Source organism: Lissotriton vulgaris, chromosome 6, assembly GCF_964263255.1.
Source record: "Lissotriton vulgaris chromosome 6, aLisVul1.2, whole genome shotgun sequence".
Lineage (NCBI taxonomy): Eukaryota > Metazoa > Chordata > Amphibia > Caudata > Salamandridae > Lissotriton > Lissotriton vulgaris.
The window spans coordinates 1,218,816,793-1,218,833,036 of record NC_141694.1 but is presented as its reverse complement, the minus strand read 5'-3'; the positions used below and the strand labels follow the sequence as shown (position 1 = coordinate 1,218,833,036).

The 16,244-nt window shown below is 43.0% G+C and overlaps 1 protein-coding gene across 2 annotated transcripts in view; it reads right to left on the bottom strand.

The window, feature by feature from the left end:
* Positions 1-15,888, bottom strand: part of SNX9 (sorting nexin 9) — a 798,250-nt gene extending 782,362 nt beyond the window's left edge. Inside the window, exon 1 of one of the 2 annotated variants that reach the window (XM_086927315.1) lies at positions 15,365-15,888. In XM_086927315.1, the coding sequence (XP_086783441.1) occupies positions 15,365-15,376 (12 nt within the window). In that variant the 5' untranslated portion in view covers positions 15,377-15,888. The remainder of the gene's footprint in view (positions 1-15,364) is intronic. The other variant, XM_086927314.1, reaches the window with a different exon arrangement.
* Positions 15,889-16,244: the final 356 nt, after the last annotated feature.

Genomic DNA, 16,244 nt, shown 5'->3' with positions numbered 1-16,244 from the left:
CAATAGCTTCTGATTGTCTGACTAGTACACAATTTGTTCTTCCATTTATCAGCTTTTATTTTTTGGGGACAAAACACTAGTTAATTTCCCATCAATTATCAATTTCCTGAAAATAGCACTAGTTTCCCTTCAAATAGAAAAGCTTAGTTTTTACTAAATACTAATTTCTCCCGCAAATGCCAACTTCACATTTTCATCAAGTACTCTCATTTCTATTGTGCCAGATTCACAGCTACTCCTTCAGATTCCCATGAACACCCTCACATGGACGGTTCAGCACCTACATATTCATTTAATCCCACTGTTTGTCAGGCATGAAACACAAAGCAAATTAGGGGCATTAGGTACCACAATTAGTTATCGATGTGCCAGCGGTAGGCAAACATTGCATAATATATGGGACACCTTCTCACATGAAATCTCCCCAACTCCTGCAGGAATGGCAAACACCGCACCACTAACATAGTTACAGTCATAATAAGCATTTCAACCATAATATCATACCGGAGCTCCAACATGCAAAGATATACAGATACGGTAACATGCACTCACAAAATCCCTCTCGCGGGCAGCCCAAGATTCCAACCACCCCCTACCCCAGAAAAAACAAACTTTCTTTGCAGGAGTTGCATCTCAGAGGTTTTGAGGAGGAAAAGGGTAGGGTTGTGTGTCCCTAGTGCTTGGCTTTCATGCAGGCTCAGGAAATAAATGATTCCCAAGCCACTCATACAGTGCAACCAATAGCCATTACAGAAGGGTCAGGAGATGGATTGCACCTCTAAACCAGTCATGTATGATAAAGACATGTATTATTCTCTGCACCCTGGAGGCAACATAAATCCCCGTCCATAAGGGCGCAGTGAATGGTCACAAGATGAAGAGGTGACAGCACAATGAACAGCAGTATGGCTATGTATCAGCTAATTAACAATCTCAGCTCTATACTACCTGTGTAACTACCTCTTCCAACTGGATGGCTTCTGCTTTCTTTCAAAACACAGCTATCCAAGGGGAGATAGGTGATGACCTGGGGCTTTTCCTAAACTATGCTTGCAGGCCTTCTGTACCTTTATGCCAGCTACAATAGCTATTCCCAACTTAGGAGTACCCTGTGCATATGGAAGGACGTCCATCTACACATGCAAAATGAGCACAATGAAAATAAGCAGACAGGCGATCAGTCTGCCAAATCTTAAAGTGCTTAAGGTCAGACATGAGGCCACACATCACACCTCCTAGTGGCCAGTGTTCCCCTTTGTATTTGTGCAGTAGTTATTAGTGTTCATAAACTAGCCTCTCGGGATTTATCTGTGGCATCATACACCTCCACCTTGCACACACAGTTGTCCTCCATTGAACCTAGAAAGCAAGTAACTGCATTGCCCGACGTGCAGCCTCTACCTCTACACATTCAAGGAAGACAGACCTGAACACCTCACAAAATATAGGTGTTGGAATATGTATCCGATTAACTACAGTTCCCTCCATTGCCACAAAATAAAGTTATGAATGGTAATAGACCGCAAACAGCAAGAACAACATATTCCTCACTGAAGCATGACTTCATGAGAGTGCCACACCAAATATTAATCAAGCACTCCCCACTTGGTATTATATGTGCAGGAAAGATTGTGTAAATAAAGTGGGTGGTGGAACTGCAATAATCTTAAAAGACTTATACAGATGCGTGTTGGACCCCTTACCGATGCCTGAATAACAGATTATCGCGTTTACTATAAACCTGTAACCTGCATGCACTTTCCCAGGGGTATTAATTTACAGACCCCTGGAAACCTGCTCCACGTTCGCTGAGCCTCTGCCAGATCTGATGGCCAACTTTGCAATTGAAAAAAACAAACCTAACCCTTCTTGGAGACTTCAATGTGCATTTTAATGAGACCAACAACTTACTTGCGGCAGGGTTAATACATGACTTGGACGCCATTCAACTAACACAAAGAGTAGAAGGTCCCACACATGACATTGTGCACCTCCTTGACCCAGTCTTCAGCAAGGAGTATAAAATCTCTGCAAACAAAAACCCTACCTATGGCATGGACTGACCAGTTTTTAAAATTCCTTTTACGCTGGACACCAATGTTCCGATTGGCACTAATCACCCTCCAAGAATTGACCATGGATGGTCCAAACTAAATATAGAGAAATGGGCCTCGTCCTTAGCCTTGACCGTACCAGCCTTTGGTGGCAAGACAAATTCTGCCAACACTAAATGCATCTTATGCTACAACAGACCAAAATCTCTAATGCTCCCTCATCAGATAATCAAATGCCCAATACATCTTCCAGTTGTTTGCCATTCTTCCCACTCCCATTCGCCAAGGAAGAACTTCCTGTACTATTCAGCAAGGTTAAATCAGGATCCCTGCTGGACCCCGCTTCTCCACACATACTTTTTACAAGGAGCTCCAGCCTCTTTCCCCACTATACTGGAACTAATTAAGCTCTCCTTCTCCACAGAAATAGTGCCCCGAAAGTGTAAACATGCAGAGGCCAAACCCTTGCTAACAATTTTTTTTTAAATGACCTTGACCCATAATGCCCAAGGAAATACAGGCCAATCTCCCTGCTCACAGTCACAGGGAAGGTGCTGGAAAAACATTCCAACCAAAAACTGTTATTATTTCTTGTAGAAAATCACCTCCTGCAACTTACTCAGATAGGATTCCATCTACAACACCGTAAGGAAACCACCCCCTCACAGTCACAGCAGAAATAACAAGCATTTGCAATGCAATAGGTCTCGCAGTTACATGAGTTTGAGCTATTGGCATTGTAAATGACAATGCCTTGTATTTATGTTTTGGTTTTTAGAGCCTAAGTCTAAGGCATTGTCATTTACAATGCCAATAGGTTAAACTCTTGGTAATGTGAGACCTATTGCATTCCAAATGCTTGTTTTGTTTATGAAGTTTTATATAGTACGAACTAGACCCGAAGGTATCGGAGCGCTTTATATGAGCATCAGTTGCGTTTCACCCAGACAGATTCATTTGCAAAATGGTAGCAGCGCACATAAAGTTAAAAAAAAGTGAAAGTACACATTTATTGTACTGTTGGAAAAAAGAAATGATAAATCGCTACTGGAAGCTTGTAGGTGCAGTTCTGCATGTCACTCATATCTTTTGTGGTGGGTGCAGTCTGTGCTGAACTACAGTATGCGGGGTGGGGAGAACTAAATCGATGCTGCTTTAGATGCACTCTAGGTGTTGGAAACGGATGATACTACAAACTCTTTTTCGAGCAGAGTGGACATCTGGTGAAGCAGAGTCGCTGCAGAGCTTTTGATTACCTCTTTGCGCTCCTATGGAAGACTGGGAAGTACTACAAACTCCTGACAAGTGGCACAACTGTCTCTAAAACTATCACGCAGTGAACGACTATGCTGGTTCTCACAGCCAATCGCAAACCCACACTTTGACTCCGGGTATACTGACCCAATGAATAAAACACAATTCTGTCCCTAGTTGTAGTTACACAGCCTCTCTACAGTGACCTCGTTTTGCCACAACCAATACATTGTTTCCTTATACCTTACTGTGACACCTCTACTTCTGGCTTCTGCTGCTGAGTAGTGGGGGCAGGTCAGGGGGTGCCTTGTGAGTCCGGGGACGCAGCAGTGCTGGAAGGCAAAGAGCGCGTCTGATACAAAGAAAGTGGAAGTACGGTATGCCGCGCTGTTAAAAAGTATGAAATCAATGTTTGTAAGTTCTTTTTGGTGATGTGCGCCTAAGAAAACAAAAGTGCGGCCACCTCTTTACATATTTAGCATGGTATGCATGCTATTATTAAAGTGAAAGCAGGCCTGGCCCGCTGTCAACGATTAAAAACAATAAACAAAAGAAAAGCACGTCCGCCATTATCTCATCTGAGGCGGCTGCTTAACTAAAACCAGACCTAAAAAAAAAAAAGTACTGGCACAGACGACAGAACACGGTTGGGACGGGTAGAGTAGAGAGGGAAGAGTACTGTTAGGGTGGGTGGGCTAGGAGCCAGGTGACCAGAGGGAGGAAACGGGTTATGATTGGACGCAGCTGCAGAGCCTTGGGTGCAAGGAAGGTAAGAGGCTGGAACAGCAAAGCCGAGTGGGTGGAGGGAGTAAAGTAATTGAAACTATGGACGCAAAGACTAGCGCGTGCGTCTGTGTGTGCGCGCGCGGTGGGGGGGTTCAGGGTTACAGGCATCAGAGCTGGGTATGCACAGATATACAGTGCAAGGTTACAGAGCAGACTGGTGAAGCTGATAAGGCGTGTGGCGCTGGAGAAGCTGGAGCGGTGAGCGGGCACGGTGCTATTTTTAAACATGCCCGTCAGAGGTCCGTGAACTCGGCTGCTTCCATCTTTTTTCTGCTGCACAATAAACATTGACGCGCGAGGAGCCAGGGGCTGCGACTGAAAAAAAAATGTTGCCGCCGTGTGCTGCCTGTGTAGGCATGAAGGCACCGTGAAAACGTGCAGAGAAAAAACTGCGAGTTAAGTAGCAAACAGTGACCTAACTAACCTCTACAATACCGGCGTAGTCTGTGGCTCGCACACTCCCTCACGAAAGTGAAAGCGTGGGAGAGAGCGAGAACAGACGTGCGTGTTCACCATCCATGTCTGCTAAAGCGCACGTTCACACCCATTGTCTGCAGTGGGTTTTTAAGCTCGTGCACATCTACTGTCCCACTTCGCAGCGACAATAAGACTCGCTTCGCGAGCAGCGATATGCGTTGCATCGCGAGGCGAGACCTAAAAATGGTGCTGAATTATGGAAGAATAGCTGCTATTATCCTCCTGGACCTAAGTGCAGAATTAAACACAGTTGATCATGAGATACTTGTACACACGATTGGTGAAGCCAGAGTAAAGAACATCGCTGTTAACTGGCTCATCTTCTTGAAGTACAGATCATTCCAAATTTGTGAGAACTCAAGCTACTCTGACTTCCTTTCCTTGAAGTGCGGGGCCCCCGCATGGCTCACCGCTTAACCTCACGCTTTTTAATCTGTACAAGCGCCCACTGCCGGATATTGTTCAGGAGTTTGGGCAATCAATTGTCTCATACACCGAGAACACACAACTGGTCGTCTCCCTTTCTCCTGTGAAAGAATCACAGTACAGTCAGTTGTCTCCCTGCTTGGAAAAAGTGTCCAAGTGGATGGCGAAATGTTGTTTAAAACTGATGGGGTAAGGACAGAGCTGAAGATTCTGGAGAACAGACCTGATCTCCAACCATCTATAGAATGGCCAGATTGTCTGGGCAATCCACCCACTCCGTCCTTCCCATAAAAAGCATTGAGGTGTGGCTTGACATGTCCTTCTCGATGTATGCACAGGCAAAAAACTTGCTGTAACTTACTCGGCATCCTCTGAAAAATTCCAGACATTATTCAGAGTGTGTCCAGAAGAACAGTGGTTCAATCCCTAGTTCTCTCCTGGCAGGACTACGGGAATTCTCCAGGTCATCCAAAATATGGCAGCAAGGATCCTACTTAACGTACCAAACTTCGTCCTATCAAATAGTGCCATGGCATCGCTTCATTGGTTACCCGTTCAGAAAAGGATAACATGGAAGACACTTTGTCCAGCACATAGGGGGCTTAATTTCACAGGACCCTCCTTGATCAGGGCACCTGTGACTCCCTACAACCCCAGCAGGGCACTAAGATCCTTTATGGGCAGACTCCCATAGGTGCTTGGAATTGCTCACAGAATTAAGATGCCTAGAGCCTCGGTTCAGGAAAATGCTTAAGGCTTGGCTTTACCCCCACTAAATCCTCTTTAATTATGTTCAGACTTGCTCTGAAGAAACGCTATTGCTCAGCCAGCACTGGGAAGCCTTCAGGTAGCCATGCGCTTTAGAAATCTGCATAGCATAGCACCTGTGCTACCAGTTTAGTGTAGAGTAGCTTCACCCACCCTATACAGATAGGGCCAAATCCCATCCACTCCATCAGCCTATAAGTATTATCAGGAATCCAGGTGCTCCAACGCTTCGCAGAGGCAGTACTGACGAATGTCCCGATCACCCTTCCACCGGTACCCTCGCTACAAGAGCAAGACCACCAGCAGCAGGGAAAGGGGAAGTGGACAGAGAAGAGAATACCTGTACTTCGACTGGCACCCTACTTCCAGCGACTGCTATTCATCTTGCCGCCATTTCGAAAGGTGCCTAATACACAGAAGGGGGAGAGAGAGAATATACCACAAACCTTCTCACACTGTGCTGACTATTCATAAATGATAAACGAAACTTGTCCTACCAGTTTCTGCCCAGGTATTTGCCTCTCTTCTATATTTTGGAATGTTATCTGACTGAACTTCCTGCAGTGAAGACATATACGAACATTAGTATCTCTCCCCAGAATAGTTCTACACAGACACACACTCTCTCTATGAACCCAAATTGTACCTGTGAAGTTCTTCGTCAGACTTTGTCTTGGGGTTCTGTGCAGAGATATCTTCGGGTCAGAAGTGCAAGCAAAAGTTCACGAATTCCATGAAGCACGCAAAAAGGAAAAAGGAAGGTTCAAAGGGGAGGAAAGGCAAGGAGAAACGCACGGGGGAATGACTGCGGGGGAATGCGAGTGAAGCAACACAGTTTGGATATTGGTTGACTTGACGAGAAGATAAAACACCTTACTTGTAGAGTTCAAGTTTCTCTTCAGGCTGAATACTCAACTACGTCTTGTCAGGTTGAATCCTCGTTGACACTCGTCTTCTCCTGACGAACCGCAGGATAGAGGATGACAGCTGTCACAGCTCTTAGACTGCGACGGGGAACTTCGTCTGACCAAGGTGCCGCTCTGAGTAATGAGAGCGCACGACAAGATTTCTCTCATGAAAGTCTCTGGAAACTCTGATACTATGGTACTTAGAAAGTCTTTGATAATTGCTGTTAATCTCCCGTCATGAATAGTTGACGCGGAGCAGCGACAAGAACAAGCTTCTCGAACGGAATCTTCGTTGAAGTAAGCAGTTATGAGCGCGCGCCTTCCCGAAGTCCACTAGAGGGCGCATCGATTGGATGCAGTAAATGGAACATTGAGCGGCCATCTTAGGGAGGGGAACTATATACAGTCTTAGCAGTTCATTAGTTCATTGACTCGGATTACCTCTGGAATTTCTCAGTCTGCCAGAGGGACAAGGAAACCACACATTAGCTCGTGCAGAGCGGGGCCACGGCAGGGAGCTAACCAACAGTCTTGGGGAAACTACAGTGGCTACTCGGTGAATCCTGACAAGTATTCCCACTCAATAGTATTGAAGGCTTAGCAGCGTCTAGCAACAGGACTACCACTGTCTCCTCACCTCCCTTAGTGCCCTGGAGGCAAGAATACAGCTGTCTGAGGTGTAACCTTGTCCCTCTATGCGGCATGAAGCCCTACTGGTCGGGAAGGATTTGTTTCTCTATGATTCTCCTCAGGCGAGTGGCCTGGGGTTTTGCCACGATTTTCCCCTCTACATTCAAAAGTGATATTGGCCAGGAGGATAGAGAAACAGTCTTAGACAACAGAAAAAACCAAGGAGGAAATGTTATGATCCAGCACATAGAGAGGATTTTAGAAAATGTCCTAATGGATTCCAACACTCGACTGAAAGCAGCATAGTGTGTTTTTCATTTTCAAACACATTTTGCACGCCGTCACTCCCCCCTCCCCAGTTTAGTGACTACGGACAGATATTTTCAAGATCTGTGTGATAAATTGGCAGAATTATTTTATTCAAAAGTTAGTAAGATCTATGAAGAGCTTAAAACTCAAGGATTAGTAATTCCTGTTTACTCTGATGATCCATTAGAGGGTTAGGTACTGATGGCAAGATCTACCTGAAAACTAAAACAGTCACTTAGCCTTTAATACATCTATGAGAATCTGATAGCTTCTGAATTGCCTTTTGAGCAGCAAGATGTTGAAAAGCATCCTGTTTTCATTACGATCTGGTTCTCCAGATGATCCAGGCCAAGTTATGGTCTTTCAGGATGTTGCCCCGGTGATTTAGGTGAACATGTTAATAGCTATGAATGCTTCCTAAAGTCTGAGATCAGTCCCAGAGAAATTTTAAAAAGGGGTGGTAAAATCCCAGTTACAAAATAAGGGCTGGTTTATAAAGACCCAAAAACGTTTAGGCCTATAACTCTATTACCTTAGATGGCCACGGTTACGGAAAAGTACCTTACCACTTTGTGGATAAAACTTCTTGAAGAGACGATGATTCTTGATGAACATCTATCAGGTTTCTATCCTAAACATAGCACAGAAATATTGCTAGAGGCATTTCTAGACCAACTAAGTACATAGCAGGATTAGGGGCTTAGAATAGGGATCTAATTTTTAGAGATCAATGAAGCCTTGGCAAAGATGACCACAAGTTTTTGCTAGATCAACCTAACTCAGTTGGCTGTAAAGCCCAGAACCTAGCATGGTTTGCTTCTTTTCTGAAATTCAGTGACCTGTGGAGTGCCATAGAGTTCCACCTTATATCTGTTCTTTTTTCATTTATATGTGCAGCAATTGAGCAACTTGATTAAGTCATCTGATTTTAACACCTTCTTGTAAGCGGATGATACCCAATTGCTTCTCAAATGTGGTAAAGTTCATATAACTCCATTTGTAGACTAAATCACTTCCATGTGAACATCCAGCGGTGGAAGACCATATTTATTTAAAGCTCAATCAAGATAGAAACGGACACTCTTATTGCTGAAGGATCAGCTGAGAACTGGTCCACAGATCGCTGGTCTTTGCAAATGAAAAACATATTTTTTTTATAATCAAGTTTATTGAATTTTTAACAAACCACAAATTCATATTGGCATCAAAATCAAGCATGTTATCATAATGTACATCCACATGTGAAGGGACAAATACTGGCGAATCAATTTGCAGGGTATAAACATACATAGGGTTATCCTGAAATATAGACAAAACATACCAACTCCTCAAGAAAACAGGTTGAAACATTTGTCCCATATCTTTCGGAAGAGTTCGGGCAGCCCCGGGCTTCAAAGAAGGGCTCCTCCTGAGTCCCACACCAGTCCACCCCCCGTCTTCACCTCCGCACAGTGGGGGGCTTGGCCTGGGACCATAGTGCAGTTATACCTCGCTTCGCCACCGCCACCGCTGTCCCCTAGAAATCCTTGTCGGCCCGTGACCCATCCAGGCCTAGAATCAGACGCAATGGGTCGTGGGGAATGGTCCACCCCAGGTTCTGTGAGAGCTCCAACTCCAATTCCGCCCAGAATGGAGCAAGGACAGGGCACTGCCAAACCATATGGTAGAACTCAACAGGGGCATGGTTGCAACACACGCAGGTCGGGGGAAGGGCGCAGCTGGGCCTTGTATAGGCGCTCCGGGGTGAGATAAACCACGTGTAAGTAATAGAGTTGGTCTAAACGCAGCTTAGACAAGGTCGTCAGGGTCTTGGGGGCCATGAGGGCGTCCCTCCAATCCGTCTCCTCCAGGGGGCGCAGCCAACCCTCCCAAAGGGCTCGCAGCGCGTCTAAGGTTGCAGGGCTATTGTTCACAAGGGAGCGGTAAATCCTAGAGACCCTGCCCCTACCCTGATCCCCCATCATCACCTGCGCCTCAATGGGACTAAACTCAGGAAGGGAGGTGGGAAAGGATAGATGCGCCCCAAGGGCATGCCTAAGCTGCAGATATTTGTAACATTGGGAGGGGTGAAGGGAATAAATGAAAAACATTTATACCTGTTATTATAGCAAGAGCCTAGGGGTTCTATTTGAACAATTCTTGTCATTTCTGCTTTAAATTTATAGGATTTATCCCAAAATACTTGCATTTTAAGAACACTAAAGAAAGTGAGACCTTTTCATCCTAGAGATAGGTTTGTTCAAGTCATTGGTGCCTGTGTTCTTTCACATTTAGATTAGTGTAATTCTATCTGTATGGACACGCCACATTCTGCCCAGCAAAATGTTAGAAACCACAGAATATGGCTGTAAAACCTGTCTGGGGATTAAAGAAATTCACACATTTCAGGTGCCAGAGATAATTAAAAAATGCTTGCCTTCTGCACAGACACTTAAAAAAAACTGGACCGTTCTTTCACTCAGAACTGATTGTTCCGAACTGGCTAATAAGACCACTGTGTTCCAATACAGCTTTATGGTCTAAAGTACTGAAAAAAGTAAAGGTAAAGCCAACAGAAAATCGTTTTGACTTGTTCTTTTAAGGATTTGGAAAATTATTCCACTGAACATCCAAGCAATTTAGAACTCTTATAGATTTAAAGAAGCAGCCTGGGTTAATCACTCGGTAATGTCTTAGTTTAACAAGCTATGTATTTTAGTTTTTGCCCATTTAACTGAAGAGCCTGTGACTAGAATCTGGTGTGTATTATGATTTTTTCCAAGGTTTGTCCGGGTTTTGTGATTTTCTTTTTAGAAATTATTTATAGCAGTGGTTTTGCTTGTTTTGGGTTGTCCTAGCGCCAAGATGCCTCGACGAATGAGCACTGGTTAAATATTACAATAATAATAAACATTAATTCAATAAAATGGATTTGAGTTTCACAATCTCTATGGGTGCACGCCTGTTTTTGCAAGATTAAAAAAAGATAGTGGGTTGAGATCCTGCATAGATTTGAGAGAACTAAATCAAATTGTCATTAAAATGAGATATCCATTGTCTCTAAAACATACTCTGATTGAAGATATACAAAGTTACTGTTGGTTCACAAAACTGGATCTTAGAGATGCTTATAATCTTGACTGGAAGATGAAGGGAAGACACATTTCAACACCCAATTTGCTCACATTGAATATTTGTCAATGTCATTTGGGTTATGTAATGCACCACCATTTCTTAACAGATTCATCAACTAATTTGTTTCTGGATCTTATAGGTAAAAATATGGTTGTCTATCTAGAAGATATACTAATTTACAATTTTATCTAGATGATATACTTATCTACACTTCTAATGATCTATAATACAAATACCACATTAAACACGCAATACAAAGAGTACAAGAGGACAAAAAACGATATGCCAAATTGAAAATATAAAACAAAATTACTTTAATCAATATGAAGCTGAGGATCCATGGAAAAGGAACTTCCTTGGAAACTAAAGGGGTTTAATCTATTCAGGGCAAGACCACAAAATGTAAAGATGTTAAGAGGTTTCTTTACTTTTTTTTAAATCAGTAATATTAAAGAATTTTTTTCAACTGATGGTGGTCTTAAATATCTTAATAATTAAGAGAATACCTTTCCAATAGACTGCTTATTCACAATTGGCCTTTATAGAGCTGAAAGGGAAATTTTTTCAGTCCCCGCTACTGGCTCATCTCAGTTTCTTGTAGAAAGCGACCTCTCTGACATCAGTGTGGAGTTATACTTCTTCAACGAGAAGAAGAAAAAAAATAAAGAACATCCACCTGATGCCTTGCATTCCACATGATTAAATCTTGCAAATGCTAACTACACTACTGGGAAAGGAAGTCTTTTCAATCAGAGAAGCATTTATTAAATGGAGGCATTTTCAAAAAGATTCCCCTCATCATGTAATTTTTTATACTAAACGCAGGAATCTGTAACAACTTCAAACTTTAAAGTGCTTAAATTTTACTTTGAAACATTGGACACTTTTTTCCCCGTTTCAATTTCGAGGTGACGTTTCATACAGGAGAAAAAAGAAAACCCAAGCAGATGCTTTGCTTAACTTCAATCAATATTCCAAGGACTGCCCCAGTTTTGGCCCCACAACAAATATAACACAAAGATACAATTCAAAAGTTTCCCGGGACGGCTTGGGACAGGATCTATTTCTACAAACCACAATTAAACAGCTTCCGAGACAGTACACACTAAAAGATAAGGTTTATTTCTCTACCAAAATAAAATAGTGATACCTTTGTGTTGTGTAAGAGTAAAGATCCTACAGTGGAGGCCTAATATCCCCAGTGCAGGATATTGGGGTCAACAAAAGACTAATTAATCCAGCGATATTTTTGGTGGACAAATAAGAAAAGAGATGTTTATGAATGTGTTCGTACTTGTGCAACATGTATCACATCAAAAAAGGCAAAGGGAAAGATGGCTTTGAACAACTTATGCCAGAACCTACACAACCCTGATCTCAAGTCTCTATACATTTTATCACGGACCGATATTCTTCTAATGACAACTACCATTACAATTTTCATGGTCTACACTACCAATATGGCTCATTTTCAAAGAATGTCCAAGATACAAAAATCAAAAGAATTTGCCAGACTTATTTCTTTTTATAGTATATAGATTAGATAGATTCGCAGAAAATATATATTTCAGTTAGAAGACCTCAGTTGGTCTCTAGAATTTGGAAAATAATCTTTTGAAAGTCGAAGTATCTTTGCCAATGATCTACCACCCACAAACTAATGGGTAAATTGAAAGATTAAATAATACTTTAGAACAATATTTACGTTGCTTTGTGAGTGATCAATCTGTGCTTTGCGAGTGATTAATCAGGAAATTAGAATGATTAAACAACTCTGGCGGAATTCGTATAGAATAATACTCATTTAAAGAATCTTTCCTTTCTATAACGTTTATGCTTTTCATTATTGGTTACTTCCAATCAAAGAACCAGCCAGTGTAAATATGATGTAAAATCTTTGTACATATATCTTGATTACTATTGAAAATTTGTACATAATGTCTCTTGTTTTAACGTTGTTTATATAAAAAATTCTTTTTTATATCCCAGTGATCAATTTTGAATGTATAGCATACTTTTATGATTTTAACTTAATCGAATAAAGTGTTTTTGACTCTGACTCTGACTCTGCTTTGCGAGTGATTAATCAGGAAATTAGAATGATTAAACAACTCTGGCGGAATTCGTATAGAATAATACTCATTTAAAGAATCTTTCCTTTCTATAACGTTTATGCTTTTCATTCTTGGTTACTTCCAATCAAAGAACCAGCAAGCTCTGCACTACCTGCTGACAACCACATACAATGAATTGAAGACATTTAATCCAAGACATGGAAACATCTACTGAAGGCTCAAGCAGATACTGTAAAATTGACAATAAAAGGGGGGTAAAGAACAAGAATGCAGAGTGAACGATCTTATGTTATCTACTTCTACTGTCAGCTTTATTAAGAATCAAATTAAATAAAAGCCAATTTACAAAAGACAATTTAGTATTTCGAAGGTCATTAATCCTCTAGCTATGAACTTACAATTACCCTCATACTGGAAAATGTATCCTGTATGCCATATCTAATAACTACAGACAATGCCCAAGAACACTCATGATTTATGAACACGACATTCACTATTAATATATCAAGAAGAAGCAGACAATCGGGTACACAGATTTTGTGATTCCCACTGGAATAAACTAACACTACTGTACTTGATAGCCTGTAAATGTTACAGTCCAGAGGATCAAACATGGGAGTATGCTTAACATGTACACACGCCTCATCTACTAAAGGTCTATCACAAATAATGTTTTAATACATGCATACAGTTACCTGGAGGAGATGGTACTGTCAGATTACAGAAAGGCTGAAAAGCCATAAAGCAAAGCGCTGACTCTTAATGCGCCACATCAAGTGTTCGTTTCAAAGTTCTGTGATTTCGTATCTATCAGTTTCGTGCTACAGCCCTCACCAACTGCTCTTCTTTCAGTTTGCTCTCATAACATACAACACTGCTTCCTTGCTTACCGCCTCTATAACAGAGGCATTCAGGAATCCCAGTAATTATGCCAAAGAAGAAAAAGACACCTTTCTCTAAGAATGTATATGTACAAAGGATTATCAATTTCAATTTATGCTTTATTTCGACAAAAATGTGATAAAAGCTATAAAATAAAATGACATTACTATTATTTTGTACAAAGGATTATCATTTTACCGCTAAGTATGCTCAAAGCCCTGCACAAGCTCTATAAAAAAAAGTAACTGAATTCTGGTAGACATTTCTCAACACTGTTGACTAGAAGTGCCAAATAAATTATTTTCTTCTCGTCTGAAGGTTTCCTATCGCTCAGCAAGTGTTTCTCTCGTTATTTCTTTTATCTCCTGTGCCTGTAGTCAGTCTGGACTTCCTCTCTGTTGTCAAACCTTGATCCAGAATTCCATCAGCCCTGTATTTCTACTGTCTGTTAGAATTCCCTGCCTGCCAATTTCCTTTCATAAGCCCGGCGTAATCCTTCAGAAGATATCTTTAGACAGCTATTGCTACCATTTTGAAGAAATCCTTGTCCCATCACGGCTTGCTTATCTGAGGTATAATTTCAGGCACAGAACTCTTGGATCCAAGTTCTGTTGCTTACACGCTAGCCTTACAGTTTACAGCTCTGAGTGAAGGCTTGGTTGGGTTGTGAGATGATATTTCTCTTATATCCTCACTAGGGGTGGCTTTTCTTCATCACTGGCAGAGGGGTTTATGTCCAGAGGGATTAACTTTAGTTTTGTAATGAGTGATAAAAGAAAGCGTGAATCAGAGCGATGTGATTTCTGGTAAGTCTATCTAAAGACATTACTAAAATATTCACTAACCTACACAAATAAGTCTACGAATGTTACTATAGCCAGGATGACACGATTTACCTATTAGGAGAACACATAGAAATGGTAGAAAGGAAACAAATATCAGATAAGAGATGTGCCTCTAACAATTCCTGGGATCTGCAGCCTTGACATACTTGTCAACACTATATGTTGATATGGGTCCCATTCAATGTATGGATGATAGCAGTCCTCTGGGTTAAAAAAAAACTGTCTTCCAATGAACTGTGATTGCCGATGAAATAGCCCTTACATGTCTTTTAAAATTCAAATTTTTCTGAGGGGAGTGGTCTGTTGCTTGGGGGTGTGGGAAGAAAGGCCTGCAGAAGCGGGCATGGGCATAGATAGGCTGACCACTGCTGTCGGCGCCCCTTTCCGGGACCGGCCAGAAGAAACAATTTTTAACCCCCCTACAGCTTCCTCAACACACATACCTTCTCTCTGACATAGGCTCCTCCCATTGCACCTCACCCACCCATGAAGTCATCTAGAGCGGAGCATGAAACCAACCTAACAAACAACTCAACACCCACGGCGTGCATGGGCACCCAAACACTCTGCAGCTCGCCAAATTCCGGTACCAGGCACTAACAGCAGTCTGTGCCAAGGCCCCTCCTTGACTACCCGCCACAGTCACAAGACCACGAGCAGCGCACGCCGCGCCCAGAGCGGGAGCCTCCAGCAGGCACCCTCTCTCCAGGAGGAAACGTGACGCAGCCCCCCTCCTCCCCCAGCTGACTTTAACGTAGTGAAAGTTCACTTCAACAGGTTGCCAGTGACAGAAAGGCATATCCCCTGAAGAAGAGTGCACCGGCGCCTCTTCCTACCTTGCAGGCCATGCTGCTGGCGCCCGGGCGGCTCTGGGGAGCAGGGCGGCGGCGGCTCCGGTGCTGCTCCGACGGGGCCTCAGCTGCTTCTTCCACCGGAGCTCAACAGCTCCTCCCGCGTCGGTCTCTCCGTTCAGCGCAGGCCCCCGGTGACTCCCAGGGCGCCTCCCACAGGGGTGTGTGTCTGCAGCTCCCTGCCCCGCTGCTCGGCCACGCTCAAAGTCACTCGATAGTGGCCTCTCCGCGGCTGACAGAAAACGCTGACTGGCAGCTCGCGCTCACCCCCGCCGCCTGCTGCTGCTGCTGTTGTTGCTGCCGCTGCTGCTGCCTGAGAGCTTCTCAGCAGCGCCCCAGAGAGTGCAAGCCTTTTCCGTGTTTTTCTTTCATTTCATAGCTGACTGTACTGCGTAGCACTGAGACATAACCGGACAAAGTGCAGCGCATGTTTGCTCAATTCACATGCCTCTTCTCCAGAGAGCTTTGTCAGGGCGTGAATTTACAGCACCTTCATTTCGTGTCTGTGTGGACAATCTGAAATACTTCCGGAAATTAGTGGCTTTTTAGAAGGTCTCCCGCTCACTCTTTTTTTGTTTTTGTTACAGTAGTTTTTCTCTCCGAATTTCATTTGTTTTCTAATGCTTTGCACATATTTTTTTTAATTTCCCGAATGAAAATGTGGCATGTCCTGCGACCACTTACTGCGAGTGAGACTTACACGTGTGCAAGCCGGGCTGAGATGTCCCTCACAGGAGCCTAAATGTATCCTGAGAGGGACTAGAACCTGGACCCTGAATGCGTTCAGAGGTCTGCTCAGTAAAGATCAGCTTTTGGGAGAGGTGAGGCTACTGCTGAAGTAAGTGGTAGCACTAGCACACGCCCA